Genomic DNA, 17,888 nt, shown 5'->3' with positions numbered 1-17,888 from the left:
AAATAGTTGTGTTCTTTTTTTAAGGACGGCATCTTGCGAGATGATGGCCAGCATCATAGCCTCGGATATCTGGGTAACGTGCTGCTGTATAGTGATGGGGCGCAGCAATTCAACCGCAGCCACCCTCGTCAACACATGGCATAATATTGTCTGCACCTTGCGGGTCACATGCCCGGAGGGATTTAGGAGACTTTCGAGGGCGAAGTGTTTTTTGCAAGGTATGGCATGTAGGCATTTTGCACGTTCTCACTGATTGAGGAATCCACTACTTGTACAGCCCCCCATTGTGGTTGTTGGCACGTGTTTTCAGGACACTTTAGCTTGTGAGTTGGGGTTATGAGAAGTAAGTACCTAGCAGCCAGCTTCCCCTTTTTACTTGGTTAAGCGTCCCATGGATTGCTGACTTGTATCATTTTCTTAATTTCCTAATAGAAGGTTCTTTTCTTTGGGGGAAAAAGAAGCAGCTAAAAGGCTAAGAAAAGGAGTAACAACATAAGATTTGCTTTTGTTTTGAGTTAATCAAACTAGTAGCGCATGACCAGCCCTGCTTGCAATATGTCTTAAAAATTTTGTACATGTTTTTGAAGAATCGAAGGGTTGTTCTATTTTGGAAAATTTACTTTGATTCATTATGTTGTGTGTTTGTCGAAACTTGCATGGTTGTTCATCTTAATGGCAACATCGGCATCACCTTGTTTCACTTAGTTCTACAAAAAGATGAGGAAATATTAGTAGTTTACCTATAGGATTTAAGTTTGAATGTGACTCCATTGATTGCGTTGAGGAAAGCCCAAAGAGTGACCAGGAATCACGGTGATGAGGAACAAACCAACTCCCACGTTAGTGCATGCAACCTACCACGTGTGTTCTTTGATGTCCACTTTGTCCACATCAGGTTTGCCAATACCAACATACCACAACCAAATTTAGTTCGTATAGCTAATACCTATGCCCAAGATAGAGAGATAACTATGGCGATGAGCTAAAAAAAACAAATGGGTTTGGTTGTTATCCCCAAGAAAAACATTAATTTTGGGTAAACAATTTCATGTGATTATTGTTGGGTTTAAAGATTTATTTCTTGTTGTGCTTCTACGTGAGATGGTGCATGTTCGGTCGGTTCTTGTGAAGAGGAACATCTCATAAAGATACTTGACACCTCTCTTGTTCTTGGCCGTACGTCAAGTCCTTTTTTTGGAGTTTTCGTAGACTTATATTGTGTGCTTCTCCTTCTATACCTCCCACACAAGCATGGCATCTTGGTTGATCTCCCAAGCTTTTATCGCTTACCTCTTCTTCTAATTCTGATTCACGTATTGCACCGATCATGCCCTTACAATCGTACCCATTATCCTAGGGCCGTTGATTTTCCGTCCCTTGATCGAACACGTTACACACCTCATCCTTCATTCCCATTTTAATCAACTCATTCCTCCTCAAAGACCCTTCTGTGTGTGATATTATTGACACTCACACTATATTTGCCACGACACAAAAATTGCCGAGATGGCCGACATACCGGCCTAATGAACTTCGAATCAAGAGACCTTGCACTCAAGACATGGTTTCTTGTTTCATCACACAATGCTTCCTCCTCTACCACTCTATTTGTTTTAGTAACTTGTAGCATAATACTTGCCTCCTACTCTACTTATACATAGGAAGAAGACAACCAAATTCGTGGCTTTTTTCCCTACAACAATCCCATAATCCAATGCCTAGTCCATCATTGCTACACTCCCAGCAGATCTCATCCATGAGCTTCTCTATTCTTCATTATGCCCTTCACGACCATGACCAGGATTCGTTACTGCAGGCATCTTAACTTTAGGGCTTGTCACTAGGAGTGATTGGCTGGACAGCAAATGCTAACCAAAGAGCCATCACCCTCTTGAAGTAGAAATATAAACATGAATTTACTACCACTAAGTTGAAGATGACCAATGCGCTAGACTCACTGATGAAGATGGCCGGCCAAGAACTCATACAAAAACTCTCATGTGACAGTTAACATGTACATGAATAAAATGAAAGAGCATGAAAATAACTATCCATGAGATATAGTAGGTCTATTAGAGAGCCTTATTGTTGTCTAAGATCATGGAGAAACATTGTAGAAGTTTACGTAAGATGAAATTGGTAAACAACGTTTGACCTTGTAGATGATGCTACTTATCCTTATGATGGAGATATTTCTTAGTGAAAGCTAGGAAACAACATAGCGCACCAAAAATGGAGTATACCTTACTCTCATGAGGTTCTGCTGTATAGAGACCTTGGTAATTGTATGAGTTGCTGTAAATGATTGTAAAAAAAGGGCTAGATATTAGCTTCATCTAGATCTAACACATCATTCTTTGAACTAAGGTTGAGATAAAACAGTGCGTCTTCCTCAACTCCTGATTCTTCAAGTACCTTCAGATAAAATTTAAGCAGATCATCTCACATGTGAACCCCAAGTCTAATAATTCTTATAGCAATTATCCAGAAATAGTTCCAAAGGATAGGCCTTAAAAGGGGAACTCCTGGGCTTCTAGAGGTCATAAGTTCTAGACTATGAAGAGATGTGATTGGAGTATACGTTTTCTTTGGTAGTCAGTTTTCATTCACCACCTTGAGAAAGGGAGGTTGGATCATTTACGTTAGTCTGAGATAAAAGTCAAATGTTGGTTCTTGTCTGTTTCTGTTGCTTTCATGTTCAATGATTTGTGTTTCTCAGCTCTTCTTTATAATTGCAGAGCTACATTGCTGGGAATAGCTAAGCATTATCAGACTGGCGAAACTCTTTCTGAGGAAATTTATCAAAAACTGCTAGCTGCAAGGACATTCAGGGCAGCTTCCCTCAGTTTGCGTCAGGTAATATCGTCAGTCTTCTTCATATGCCTGCTTTAATAGCTCCGGTCTATATTGCTTATTTTTTTGGAAGAAAGCTCAAAACTCTCTCCTCATGGTGTCATATAACTGCATGCATTGGAACCTTTCCATGGCAGATTGGAGCATGCCTTTAAATGATGGTTCTCAATTGGTCTGCTTGCTTCTGTTTTCTTTGACACACCATAATTGAGATGGTTTTCTTTATAGAAGAGCTTGGTTTTATAAAGACAGTTCCTTTTCAAGCCTAGATGCATTGTTTTTGTTTCGTATGTTCCATAGATACACTTTGCAAGCGTTGATTTGGAGTTACATTCGAAGTTTGTACCTGGTGGAGAGGAGACCATTTTTGATGTAGACAGAAGAGTGGGACAAAGAACTCTGGTTATCCCATTAATTCCAGAAGACAGAATGCTTTGCAGCTTTCAACATATTTTTGCAGGTGGTTGTTGGGTCCTTGGGTATTTATAGAAATTGCTGTAAAATATAATAAGGATATAAATTTACCATTGCAGGAGCCTGCTATTTAAAAAAAAAGCAATTTTAGTCTCCTGGCTTTGGTATTGTCACTGCAATGACCTTTGCCTTGTCAAACAGGTGGTTATGCTGCAGGTTACTACAGCTACAAGGTAAATTTCTTTTTGTTCCTTTGCAAGGTTCTACTATTTACTATTAGTGTGACCTACAGATAGTAATTAGAAGAGGATGTTAATGGTGCCTAATTCCAGTCTGATGATTTCTTCTGGATTTCCTGGAGAAGTTGTAGCTCATCTAGCTGTATGAATTAAATAGTGATTTATTACATCTATTTCGGGAAGTTGTAGCTGATTTATTACATCTAGCTGTATGAAATAAATTGTGATTGGTTTGATTGGCAGTGGGCGGAAGTATTATCAGCTGATGCGTTCTCTGCATTTGAAGAGGCAGGTTTAGATAACGAGATTGTGAGTATTGCTTTCAAGTCCTTGCACTGCTGAATTGTCGTTGACTCATCTGCATTCTAAACCAGTAGCGCTATCATGTTAACAGGCCGTGAAAGAAACTGGACAAAGGTTTCGTGAAACTGTACTTGCTCTGGGTGGAGGCAGACCGCCATTAAAGGTCTGAACATCTGGAAATTCACTTTTAAAGCTTATCTTCAAATCTCAGTTTGATTTGAGTGCAGGAAATTGTCGCACTGTCGCATGTTTTAGCAGGTTGAAGTGGGTGTCTTCTTGTCCCAGGAATAAATAGTGCGAGTTGTCGCATGTTTTAGCAGGTTGAAGTGGGTGTCTTTCTTAGGATATTATCTTCTTGTCCCAGGAATAAATAGTACTCGTGGACTGCTGAACTGATAATAGTATCAACAAACAAAGTTATAAATTACAACTTTTCAAAAGATATAGCTTCAGTTATGGTTTGCATTCTATGGGTCTTTAGGAATAATTGCCGTAATAGGACCCCTCATAAGTGTTTAGTTTAATGATGTGACCAATACATACGAAAACGGTACTGAAGCATGGATTGCATTAAATCAAATGAGAGAGAGAGAAAGAAATAAAGAAAGAAAGAAAGGTGTATTAACGTCTTCAGGAGACCTCGCGGGTCTATAAGACGAGATACAAGATATATGTAACCCATACAAGCCACTGTGGGCTGAAGCAAAGGGCTCACTAAGGCCCTTGCTGAGTGCCAAATGCTAAGAATGCCAAAAAAAAAAACTAATACAACTAGTACAAAACATAGTAGGAAAAAAGAGGGCAATCAACTGCTTAGAACCAGAGCTCCAAGTACGTGTGGAGGCTCTATATAGCCCGGCTCCCTGATGGCCCTCTGATGTGATACAAAGAGCTCACATATCTCTGTCTGTCGGGCTGTCTCCCACGGTGGCGGGGGGCGTGCTCTCTTGGATCTTTGTATCCGATGGGCTACATCGAGAGTAATGCCTTGTCTCTGGCGGTCCCCTTTGAGAAGCGCTGAGATAGGTCCAACCTCAACCGTGCGTGCTCCGGTCGCCCCACGTGTTGTGTGTGGTCTCCGCGTCTCTCGTCCAGCCATATCATGGTGATGACGGGTCTCATTGCTGATCCATAGTGCTCTCGTCTCCTCGAGTTCCTCCCCCTCGATCTCATGTGGCGCTGGCTCTGATGCGTAAAAATCAGTGACGCATGTCTGTGCTCGGTCTAGCTCGGTGTTTTGAGGCATCGACTGTGGCTGATCTCTAGCCTGCCACACAAGGGGATCTGTGTGTCTTCGCATCTCAATCAGGTAGAGCCCAATGCAGACCTGGTCGGGAAAATGTATTAGCCGTGTAAGTGGTCTGAAGAGGAGCCCCTCCTGAAAGAGATAGTGGTATCGTCCTCGGATCTCATAGTAGGTCGGACAAACACATAGAGAGCGCTCCTATGTCTCGATCTCCTCCATCGTGCATAGTCTATACACCCACTACTCTCGGTTGCTCTCTCAACCTTAATCCGCAGGTAATGGGGTGAGACTCGTATCTGTCCAATAGCAATCCACGAGGCGTGTGAGGCTCTCTTATCCTCGAGGTACTGGGGCCTAATGATGAGACTATGCTCCGATATCCTCAAAAGGGAAAACGGCCCATTCTCATCACGGACCCAGAGATTTGGCATAGATATGCATGCTCCTTATACAACATCCTAGGTCAGATGCAACCAGACATGTCCTCTATGCCCAGACCCACTACTTGTCACTTGTTCACTGCACAGAACGTGAGGTATGCCCTCCTTCGTCTGCACAACCGAGAGCACCAAACCATGAGGGTCTACGTAAAGAGCAGTTCGTACGTGGACAAGAGGTCTTGGCCCCGGTTCTAGCACATTTGTTCAACCATGCAGCATGTCACGGGTCCCCACCTACTTGAAGAACTACCACCATTGTACCCATACATAAGGCAAGGAACCCCATGGATACTGGGAACTAGCGCACTCTCATGATTTGGCCACACTTTGGCTAAGATTTATGGATCGATACTGGAGAGGGCGATCAATAGTTATACAGAGGATCATGGACAGCGGGATCTTGGGCAAGCAGGCTTCCGAAGACAACACTCCACACTGGACCATATTTTAACCCTGAGAGCCATCATCGAGGACAACCCTGAGAGCCATCATCGAGGAGAAGTCGAGATGCCAGAAGGTCTACACTTGCTTCGTGGACTTTCGGAAGCCTTTTGACACAGTCCCTCGCTCTTGCCTATTCAGGCGACTACAGGAGCTACATCTCCCAAAGGTCGTGATCTGGGGAGTGATGCGTCTATACGAGTCCGTCAAAGGGCGAGTCCACGTTCCTGGGGGGCTATCAAATTGGGTTGAGAGCACCATAGGGGTGAAGCAACGTTGCCCCTCTCACCGACTCTCTTCAGGCTATACATTGATGAGATCACATCCTTTGTTGATCGCCTAGGAGGAGAGGGCTCCCTATCGGCTAATTTGATGGTACAGATACTACTATATGCAGATGACATAGTCCTCATTTCGTCCTCAACCGAGGGTTTGCAGAAAACACTTGGAGGCCTTGGAGATGTTCTGCAGAGAGAGGGACTTGACAACCAACCTTGGGAAAACCAAGGATATGATCTTCAACACATCCCAAGCAGTGCTTCATCAACATCGACGTCAACATAGTTTCACTTACTGTGGGGAGCCAGTGGAGATGGTGCAGTCCTACATGTAAATAGGGGCGGTATTCACGGACCCGGACTTCACGGGACCAGGTTTCATGATGACCCATGCTGCCGAAGCATGACTCATACAAGGGAAGGATGCCCTGGCCCGATTCGAGAGACAGTGATTCCAGGGGCATTTCCAAGATCCACCGACGAAGGGATGCCTTTTTGACACACTCGTGAAACCAACTGCCATGTATGCAGCACCTTACTGGGGGAGTGACCTTTCAGCTACTCACTGGGAGGGATTTGAGAGGCTACAGGTGATCATGGGATCCAAGATGATTCGGAGTAAGCCTTCAGTTCCCCATCAGATCATACGGGTAGAGTTCGCCATGACACCGCTCCAAGTGGACACCCTCTTCCAGACCGTGACGTTTCTCCACGGAGTTTGGGCCCTACCTCAGTGGAGATTACCGAGATTGGCACTGGAGTCATCCCGACGCCTGGCTTTGATACAACATGGTATGCGCGAGTCTCTACATGGTGTGATAGCCACAGTATCCAGATGGATAGGCTCCCCCCCTTTCAATACAACATGGATGCGCCACCGGAGCTCCTTTCACATGATGAGATTAACCATATCATACGATTAGACCTTCTCCAGCTTCACACATCCAAGGCTTGGAGGGGGGATCAGGAGTTCCCCACCAAGACCCAGTTCTATCAAGACGACCAAACACACAAAGGGACAAGCAAATGAAAGCGCAGCGGGCCAATCAATAAATTTCTATCGCTCATCTCAGACACTCCTACACATCCTTGCTGTTGTTGCGAAAGGTTACTATTCAAATACCAAATCAAAGAAGCAACTGAAGAAATCATTGCGCTGCTAGTGGAGACTGTAGCCATAGATGAGGACCGTATCAGAGCATCCAGTAATTCTATCTGTTCTAGCTATAAATGGCAAGTTGAGTGTGGCCAAGTGCCTACTTTAGTGTCGCTCATGAATATGAGATTGAATAGCCCAATTGAACAAGTACAGCTATTTACTGAACTTGAAGAAAGGCTCGTTGCACCACGGGCAACCTTCGGCCAAATACGATAATATTTACACTTTTGCCAGTATTTGCTAAAAGGGAGTATCATAAAGGCTGCAACTAACTTAGAGAGCATTCAAACCATGCTTCCGCGACAACTAGACGATAACATGACAATTGGAGTCGCAATAAAGCGAAAACTAGAGTACCAAACTCCATATATTACTAGAAATGTTCGCCCCAATCTAGTAATAAAAGCATTAAAAAGGCTCATTGAAACACCCTTGTACAAGCAAGAGGGTGTCTCAATCTCACAACTGTGGCTTCCACATTTCCAGCTTAGGATGAATGCACAATGCAATACCGACGCCTGCTTTACAGAGGAAAGTATGACTCCAAAACAAGAGGCAGACCCCTTCACAGACACACTAGTACATGGATATGTCGACACAACTGAGATTTTTGATACAATCTCAACCATCACAGTGATTGCTCCAAGCGAAAACCAAAAGCCAATGGGTATATATATAGACAAGCATTTCGAGGAGCTAAACTACCCAACGCTATTGTTTGGTCAGCCAAGGTATGAGCATATGCTCAATATGCTCAGCTACCAAAAAGTTGACCAGTGGGAGATCCTGCACAGTGACCGACGCTTTGCAACTCACATCCAAAACCTTTTCTTCAAAGCAGTAAAGATCTTAATGCACTTTGTTGCTAGTGCAGTGTGGATTCACGAATGTATGTGTAAGGCACAGTTGAACGGTAGGGTTATAATTGCTAAGGATGTCAAAACCAGACCCAGCTTAGATATACTCCTGAAATTAGATATTGGTTGCCGAGAACTTGAAAGCATCCGGACATCTCCGCACTACTTGGAACGCCAGCGAGAAAGATTGTTTGCAATGGTTCGCCAACTAGGCCCATCGACATTCTTCGTGATGTTTACAAGTGGAGAGAGCAATTGGTCAGCGTTGTTGGACGGACTAAGGGAGTTACGGTCAACTGAGCGCAATAGTAATAAAACCCAGCTTGCAACGCACGAGCTGGTCCGTGATGACCCCGTCACTTGTGCATGGTATTATGATCACTGAATGCAAGCCTTGAGAAAGCTTTTGAAGGCTGATACACAATTTTTCAGGAAGATCACAGATTTCTACTTTGCGACCGAATTTCAAAACCGTGGTAGTAGCGAGCATGATCATGCCTTGCTTTGGGTGGAAGGGGCCCCTATTTTTTATGGTAAATCAAGCGAGCCTGTAACACACTTTGTGGATCAATACATATCCTGTGATCTGTCATTGCTCCCTGAGTCATTGCAATCAACACAATGCCATAGACACACATGCACATGCCAAAAAAAAGGCAAGGCAATTTGTAGGTTTCATTTTCCAATACCACCAATGGATGAAACAACAATCTTGGAACCTCTCCATGATAACTCCTTGCATATCAAATCTAACCTTGCGAGCACGACAAATAAGATTCTTGCTCAAATAAGATTACTATCACAAGCAAGAGCGACAAATAAGATTTGACTTACTATCACGAGCAAGAGCGACAAATAAGATTTGACTTACGAGAAGAATGAAAGGGACTTGACAAATAAGATTTGACTTACGAGAAGAATGAAAGGGACTTACGAGAAGAAAGTATCAAGAAGAATGTTGAACACAAATTTGAATTCAAAAGGAACGTACAAGAAGAAAGCTGAACGACTCGACCTTTGCTTCATTGCACAATTTCACATAATTTTTAAATAAATTAAGACTAACCAAGGAAGAATGTATGCTGTGTTTGCGAGCAAATTTAAAGCGGCCAACGCTCTTTCTTCAAAGGAAGCCATTCGGATGCTTGGACAAACCCATTTGCAAAGTTGTTGGCATCGTTATGGGATGCCAACACTGACGCTCAGTTCATATTGGACCCATATGCAGTGGTCGCATATTGCACTTTGTACCTCACAAAGGTAGACAACACAATCACTAGAGCATTTAACGATACAATAAAGAAATCAAACCAAGACAGCGATGACATGGTTGAACGAATCAAGAAAATGGGAGCTGCATTTTTATACTTGTAACACATGTCAACACAGCAGGCAGTCTACCTAATCCTTTCACTGGCGATGCACCACGGTTCTCGTACAGTGCAGTTCATAAATACAGCACCATTGCAGCAGCGTGCAGCTGTGCTAAAACCTAACAAAGTCTTACAAACATTACCCAATGACTCGACCGACATCATGTGCGCTTCAATTACAGATCGCTACGCCGCACGACCAGCAAGCCTCAAGCTTATTTCACTTGCCGAATTTGTATCGGAATACAACGCACATGCAAAGAGAGAAAATTCAATGCAAAACCTATAAAATAATCAATCGTAATTTAATTGTAGTTTAATGAAATTAAAATTATTGGCAATGATGAAGGATTTGTAGCTAATTTTTCCATAGATTATTAGAAATATTAAGTATGTATTGGTCTTACTAACTTCAATATGTACTCACTAATGGAGTATTTTTTCAATTTCTTTGAGATTGATGCCATGTAGTTAAAGAAGAATCTATTCAAATTTTCTTCTTTTTTGTACCAAAATTATCGATCCCTTTCTTTTAACAAGAAAATATAACAAGATCTTACTCTATTAACACATTTCCACCTTAGCTTTTCTTACCCTATTGATAAAGCATAGCTTTGAGAGATGGTGCCTTGACAATCCATAAACGGTATCATTGAGAGATGGCGCCTCTACTCACTACAATTGATGACGCCTTGTCCATGCTTGCTTTGTGACCTTTGAGGAAAGTTGTCCATATGATCATTGGTTATGGTCACCTAATTGATGGCCTCATTGGTGCGCCACCTGCACTTGGCATCAATGAAGGTAGTTGCTTAGCCGAGTGAAATCAATGTGACAAGTACAAGAGCAAATAATTTGGTGATTGACATTGCACTCCTTGATGCACGTAGGGTACCAAGGTCTTGTATGTTATGTGTCATCCAAGATCTAGCATGTTGTGTTGATGGGCTTGTTTTGCCGCTTGGTGAAGATTCTCACTCTTGCATTCCTTGCATGAAGTCAATGCTTCAATCAATGTCCTAACCTCAGGGTGTGTTGGGTAGATGGGGTTTACACTTGAGCTTGCCTGATCCTGTGTAAGAAGACTTGGCATGAAAGAACTCGGTTGCCTAACCACATGCTTGGCTAGTGAATCTTGGAGTTGGTCAAGCTAATCACATGGCTGATTGTATGTTCAACCTCAGTTGCATGACTAGGAAAGGGTTGTAAAGACATGCCGTAAAAGCTTGATCGAACATCTAGCCTAGGTCTCATATTAGCGAAGCCTGAAACTCAAAGAGTATGCCTCTAGTTGGGGGAGGTCTCTGAGCATCTCCTCGTATGTGAGCAATGCTAATGGTTAGGATTCGTTAGGGAAAATTAAGGAATTCCAAAGTTAACAATCTCAAAGTGGTTAGGAGTGTGTCCGTTACGGTAATTTGTTGAAAGGGGTATCAAAATTGTAGTGTTGGAGAGTGGTATTAGGGTTAGGCTGAGGGCATCTTAGCATTGTGCGTGGCATGCATCGAATTTTAGGGTTTGTCTTGTCATCTGAAGTGTTGACCCTCTTTTGCTAAGAGCTTATGTGGGATTCTTGTGGAATACTTCACATTTGAACTTTGGTCATCTTCCTCTCTTCTACTTAGAAGAGGTTGTGGTTACTCTTCAAAAAATAAGGACAAGGTCTCTCCATCTGGTGGATGACCCCTAATATGGCAGGTTTGGTGCTCCCAAAGGCTAGTGCAAATAACATGTTATGTGGAATGCCAAAGAGTGGCTTGTGACATCTCCTCCTTGATGTGTCTTATTTTACTGATCTACAAAAGAAAATTTTGAAACTAGAGGGATCTTTTCCATTATATCGCTAATGTAAAGACTAGGTGTGGCATTGCTAAGAAACATTCATAGCAGCACATGACTGAAGCTACCAACGTCTCTCTCTTGCGTAATACAACATAAAATCCAAGGCACATTTAATAGTGCAATAAGCTCACTTCAGCTCTTAAAGATGTGAAGCATAAAGATAACATATCCCATTCCTTTTTCATTTACTTCAAAATGCTTCTTATACTGTAATGAGGTGAAAGTATTACATGCTTCTTATACTGTAATGAGGTGAAAATCCAAGGCACATTTAATAGTGCAATAAGCTCACTTTAGCTCTTAAAGATGTGGAGCATAAAGATAACATATCCCATCCCTTTTTCATTTACTTCAAAATGCTTCTTATACTGTAATGAGGTGAAAGTATCACATGCACCCCTGCACTTGGGTGCAAGGTGACAATTGGTTTCATCGACAAAGTGCTAATAGCTCCTATGATAGGATATTTTGTCGTATGCCATGACCCATTATGAGCCCTTGTCCAGGGACAGTCAGGCACGAGCTATGCAGGTCAGTCTCTCAGCCTTAGGTCAAGCCAGACGTCAGGTCCTTGTTCACTAGTACCCACTGGAGAACAGTAGGTTAGTGTTTCCATCTTAGGGTTTTAGCTAGGTGTAGGGCTCAGCCTAGGTTAGGAGCCCAGAGGGGCCCCCAAGGCTGGACCAAGGAGCTCCCATGAGGGGAGAATGGGCTGGGGAAGAGCTGCCTTTATAGGCTGCCCTGTGCCGCTCCCTAGGCAGCAAGGGGGTTGGGATGTGAGCTCAACCAGCCAACTGGCTGGTCGGTTTATTTGTGGCTGGTTGGCTCAGCCCTACCACCCCCATAGCTCCCTCTTTAAAGGGGGGCTTGCTGCCCTCATTTCTCATCCAGCTCCCTAGCATTTCAGCCTCAATTCTCGAGCCTGGTGCAGCCCTGAGCCCTTCCAAACATCACCTGCAAGATAGCCCTCAGTTCAGCAGTCCCTAAGTATGTCTTTCTTTTGTTTTTCTTAAAAGTTTTTGTTTACCTCTTTTTTCTTCTCTTTCATATTCTCTTTTATTTTCTATGTAGATTTTTGATCTTTAGAACAACAAAAAGTCTAAATTTGTATGATTGGACTTATTCTAGTCTTACAAAGGCATATTTTTCTATCACCTTAGCGGACATGCAAATTCTTTGAATTTTCGTCCAAGTGGTGATCAGCTATTCAACTACATTGTTTTATCTTACGTGGGTGCAGAAGCCCCAACGGCTAAACTTATTCTCATTTATTCTTATTATTATTTTAATCCTTTTCTTTTTGTTTAATAATTTAATTGAATTTTTATTTTCAATTCTCTCTCTCTCTCTCTCTCTCTCTCTCTCTCTCTCTTAATTTGAGTTTTTTTTTAAATTTATTTCTTTAAAAAGTGTGCTTTTGCATTTTGTTTTAGTTGCTCTCCTTGGTTTATTTCATTGTATGACCGCTTTATTTTTTATTTTATTTTATTTTTTAAATTATTGGTAACTTTTCTTTTCTTTTTCTCTTTCTGTGGTGCTTCTAGGTTGATTAAGCTCTTACAGTAGCCTTGGGGCCCTGGCTAACCCTAACTGTAATCGCCAGTTTGGGGGTATAGTGGCTTAGCGATACATGCTATGATGAATTTGCCTTTTGGAAACCAACAGGGCGATCTCTTGGGATGTCATGTGGCTCCTGTGACATTCCCTGGTAGTAGCAAGGGAGGAGTTACCTTGGGACGAGTAACGACTGTGCAAGCAAGCCCCCTCCTAAATACTAGTCTCGCTCTTGCTAGAATTAGTGGATATAGCAAGGGAGAAACTGCCTTGGGATGGGCAGGGAGAGTGCAAGTAAGTTCCCCAATGTTGGATCGTTTGACCTCACCTAACAACATTGGAAATACTAGTGATGGTCTTGTCTCTTTGGTAGGTGATTTAGTTGGGTCTAGCTCGGTAAATCAAAACAAAAAAGTTAGAAGAAACATATATAGAGAAAGGTTTAACTTTTTAGCTAGGTCAAACATGAATAATCTTCATGATTTGGGGAAGGTAACATTAATTGGTCTAACTTTAAGGCTTTATGAGTTAGCAGTCATTATACTAATAATAACATAAGAATTCTTAATAAACTAAGACGTCTTAGAAACAAGCATCTCAAGACTTCTGTCTCTATTGGTCCTATTCATGCCACGCAAGTAATTTATGTTGTCTATAACATACATCTTCGTAAAAATAAAAGAACCTTTTGATGTGGAGAACTCATATCAAGCCCTTTAACATTCCTCATTACGAACATAATCATACACCTAACATCGTATGGAAACCTAAAGTCATGTTACGAGGTTGTCCTAGCTCTCCTGTAATCTCACATGTTGTTCGTGAGTTGCCTCCCTCACTTCCTCTTCCTCCACTTCCCCCTCCTTTAGTTCCTTTAACTTCCTCAGTTCCAAGAGTTTTTGCTTCTCGAGACTAAAAAAGAAGACTACTCTACCTAGATAGATTAATGTCTCTGGGTCTTTTTTCAATAATTTTTTTTGAAAAATATAATGTCAAGGTTTTTTTTAAACTTCAATACACCTTGGAAAAGTAAATAAGCTCCATTTTATACAACTTAAAACTTTGTTGGATCGCTAAAGTAAAAGCTTCCTTTCAAAGTAAAGAAGTCTATCTAACTAAGGAACTCTTGATTTGTATTTTTACTTCTCCCTCACTTGACAAGATACGCTTAAACTCAATTTTGAAGTCTCCTGAAGTAATGAAATCACTCCCTCATTTTGTGAGAAGAATTTGGAAGCATCCAGCAGTAGCTTGGAAGTATGTAAAAACTTTAGGACAAAAGGCTTTCAACTATGGAGAGATAGGTAAAAGGCTTTCATAGCATTCAAAATCTTCTATCCTTAGAGAACCTTGTTGTTGTAAAAGTAAGAGATTCCAAAGCTTTATTGATGCTGATTTAGGACATGTAGTCACAATTGATACCTCAATTTTGCTTTCTAGTAACTTAAGAGACCTTTTCATGAAAGGCACGAAATTTCGATTGGACTCTTTTAAAGAGTCTTGCCTTTTAAAAGCTATCGATAAGGGAATCTCAAAGTTTGTTTTGCAATTAGAACAATGTTTAGGAGTTCAAAATATCTTATCAGAATGGAAAGGGAAGATTTTGAAGAAAGTTGCTTTGAAACTAGAAGAAGTCCCTTCGGTTAATTGCTCAAAGCAAAGTAACCATCTTTCTAAAGAAGATGAAACTCTTCTTCGAAAATTCCATAGGAATTTTGTCATTTCTTATATGGACAAATGTTCCAATAACTTTGTTTTTATTTGCAAAAAGTTTTACTGAGAATGTCTTTTGAGAGAAGTGAACTCGCTTGCCAAAACTTACACCCCTGCCTTAGTTTCTCAAAAGGATTTGATCTCAAAACATCAAAGTTTTTGCAAGTCTTCTGGGTTTGTTTGCAATCCAAGTATACCTTTTCTTTGTGCTGCTTGGAAGTTTCACAAAACTCCCAGATTTATTGTAGCTGCTTGTGAGACTACTTTGACGGATGTCTCTAAATGGCTAAGCTACTGCTTCAAAGCCATGTTGCCTAGTGTCCATGAACTTTGGAGGGACTTATTAAAAGAGGCAGATGTCCCCTCGCACTCAAGCTGGATTTTAAACGACTGTAGGAGTGATTCCTGTTGTAAAATTTTTTAATTCCTCTCGAAGCATTCAGGAAAAAGAGTCTCCTATTCTCCTTCAAACCTATGATTTTACGACACTTTACACAAAGATTGAGCTGGAAGACTTGAAGCTTAGAATAAAAAAGCTAGTGGCTGAAGTTTTCAATCTGAGATTTGACAAAGATAGATGCAAAGTGCTAAAAGTTGAGAAAACAGCCTTATGCTTTGACTCCTTGTGGCTAAAAAATGAAGATCATGACATAGGTTCTAAACAGAAAAGATACACAAAGGTAGTAAGTGTGGAAGATGTTTGCTCTTGGATAGATTTTCTTTTAGATAATCTTTACATCACAATAGGTGATTCTTTGTTTCAACAAATTATAGGAATCCCCATGGGCACTAATTGTGCCGTCTTTTTAGCAAACCTTTATCTTTTCACTTATGAATTTGAGTTTATGCAACGTCTTATTTGTATCAATACGTGCCTTATCATTTTACATATGCTTAGCCAAGTTAGGCGTTTTATAGATGAGTGTCATTTGTATCTTTTGCAGTTCTCCAACTATAAAGCAAATTCTTCCCTATTTGGGGAAGGGGCCCCTCAGTGGGTACAGGGCTCCCATTTGGTGTCATCTACCTTCTCTCTCTAACCCAAATCTCTCTCTTCCTCTTATGGTGCATATGCATACGCCTCGCACAAAGGTTTAAAGGTGTTGCTTACACATTACACGATCATTGACCTTTGCATGTTACAAAAAGGGTTTTCCATAAACTTTGTAGCTTTGATCTGCAAGACGTGTTTGTTGACTTCTGTGTTGTTTGAATTAGCTCAGATGAGATGCTTGTATGAAGATGAGATGCCCTTGGAAGACATATGAAGATCCATGAAATGAGCAGAATCTAGTTTACATGTTTGTAATTTCAGTTGTTTTATGGCTGTCATCAAGTCATTCTTTTATTAGTTTTTGTATCAAACTAGTTATCAAATGGGGTCAAGGACAACCACCATAAACTTCTGCTGTTGTATTTCTCAATCAGGCCCAATCCTGACCGCATGGACTTCTAACGATAGAATCTGGTAGCAGAGTATGTTGGCAGCCATGTGTTGTAGTATCAAGCCAGTTTGGATGTTTTTTAAAGCCTTTTGGAGGTCCCATCCCATTGGAGCTAAGAGACCTTGGCGACCTTAACAATGGCATACACTACTTCTGTGTTTTGCGTAGTGTGTGTGTGTTGTAGTATGGTGCACAGCAAGGTCTCTCTTGCAATCATGATTCTGATATTATTCTCATATCGGTATCACAGCAGGTTGTATATGCAGAGCTTGCAATAGAGTAGCTCTGATATGCGGCTCTAGAGTTTGGTTTGCATGTGCAGATAAAGATAGATTATGTCAGAGAGAGAGAGAATATGCCTTCTCTGCTTCTGCTTTATTTTTTTGAACTGAGAGAGATTCTGTCTTTGCGTGACGTTTGTTTTCTCAAAACCTTCATGAGTGGAGTCTATTGTCCACAGGAAAGAAAAAGAGCACGTTTATGACTACATTCCTGTTTGATTGTGTTTGCAATTGTAGGTGTTCATCGACTTCCGAGGCAGAGAACCTTCCTCTGATGCCCTTCTTAGACACAATGGACTGTTGAAAGTTTCTGCATAAAATATTCTATTCCTTTTCATGGTTTAAGGAGACTCATGCTGGATATACTAGAATGAGCTAAAGGACATGTTGACAGGATATACTCTATTTCAAGTCATGTGGCAGATAGGAGGCATTATTACTTCGATTATTGCGGTTTCTGTCCGTCTTTGGAGTAGTTTGTATAGAGCTAATTCTTTTGCTGTCATCGACAATGAGCGAAACTGTTATGTGACTAATTGATCACATTGGGTGCACTGTTTGCCCCTCTCAAGGAAAATCACTGGATGCATAATGGACCTTCAAGTTGATAAAACACTTCCTCACCAGGAATTACAATAATAGCATTGGGGGATATGAATAATCGTCTTGAAGGACATGCCCTCTGTAATACATGCTGCTTTCCTTCAAATGCAGGCATGTTTGAGCGATTATCTGATATAGAAGATATGTTCTTGCTTTTAGATGGTGTCAGTGTAGCGCTGCATATCTTTTTGAAGCCTATTTATGCCTTGTCATATAGGAAACACTATATGTTGTGGCAGTGTTTCACAAATCTCCCCTTGCATTCACAAGAAATAGGAGGAAAGTTCCCTTAATATGGCCGGACTTTTCTGTGTGTGTGTGTAGCTACATAAACTGTGCTAGACACCCTACACACGTTTCCTGAACATTATGTATTTCAGCTTTTGGTATTTTGCAGATGTTAAGAAGCTTCTCTCTCTCTCTCTCTCTCTAGTCTGAGACATCATCCTTGGGAGTGGATGCCCGCTTTAGTGGCACCACACTCTTGTCGTCCCCCTCCCTACCTCTCCCATCTTAGCTTAGTGACTATGTGGGGTTTCTTCTCTATCTTTGTTTTTTGAGTCATTGTCCCATTTTTTATTTTTGGAGCTCCATTCTGTTAATGTTTTTATATATGGATGCTCCGTATACTGAAGATTTTTTCATAAATCTTCCATTGCCGGTGGAACAAAACATAATCTCTATTCTAGCATTGTACCTCGTAGAAGAGCTAAATATAGTCATTGGTATTGATTCTTGATTGTGAAGTTGAAGTGGACACGTGGTTCTATTCTAGCAGTGTACCTCATAGAAGAGCTAAATATAGTCATTGGTATTGAGTCTTGACTAAGGAGTTGAAGTGGACACG

At 41.3% G+C, this 17,888-nt stretch overlaps 1 protein-coding gene across 1 annotated transcript in view; it reads left to right on the top strand.

Moving 5' to 3' along the window:
• Positions 1-17,199, top strand: part of LOC147893819 (putative cytosolic oligopeptidase A) — a 164,868-nt gene extending 147,669 nt beyond the window's left edge. The window contains exons 12-17 of the mRNA XM_087385768.1: positions 2,739-2,856; positions 3,154-3,313; positions 3,469-3,500; positions 3,750-3,815; positions 3,901-3,972; positions 16,676-17,199. Coding sequence (XP_087241894.1) covers positions 2,739-2,856; positions 3,154-3,313; positions 3,469-3,500; positions 3,750-3,815; positions 3,901-3,972; positions 16,676-16,756 — 529 coding nt within the window. The 3' untranslated portion in view covers positions 16,757-17,199. The remainder of the gene's footprint in view (positions 1-2,738; positions 2,857-3,153; positions 3,314-3,468; positions 3,501-3,749; positions 3,816-3,900; positions 3,973-16,675) is intronic.
• The last annotated feature ends 689 nt before the right edge of the window (positions 17,200-17,888 follow it).

This window comes from Dipteris shenzhenensis, chromosome 15 (genome assembly GCF_047967505.1).
Source record: "Dipteris shenzhenensis isolate YYH24624 ecotype China chromosome 15, Dip_SZ_1.0, whole genome shotgun sequence".
Classification (NCBI taxonomy): domain Eukaryota; kingdom Viridiplantae; phylum Streptophyta; class Polypodiopsida; order Gleicheniales; family Dipteridaceae; genus Dipteris; species Dipteris shenzhenensis.
The sequence above is the reverse complement of the archived record's forward strand: the minus strand, read 5'-3'. Positions and strand labels throughout refer to the sequence as shown.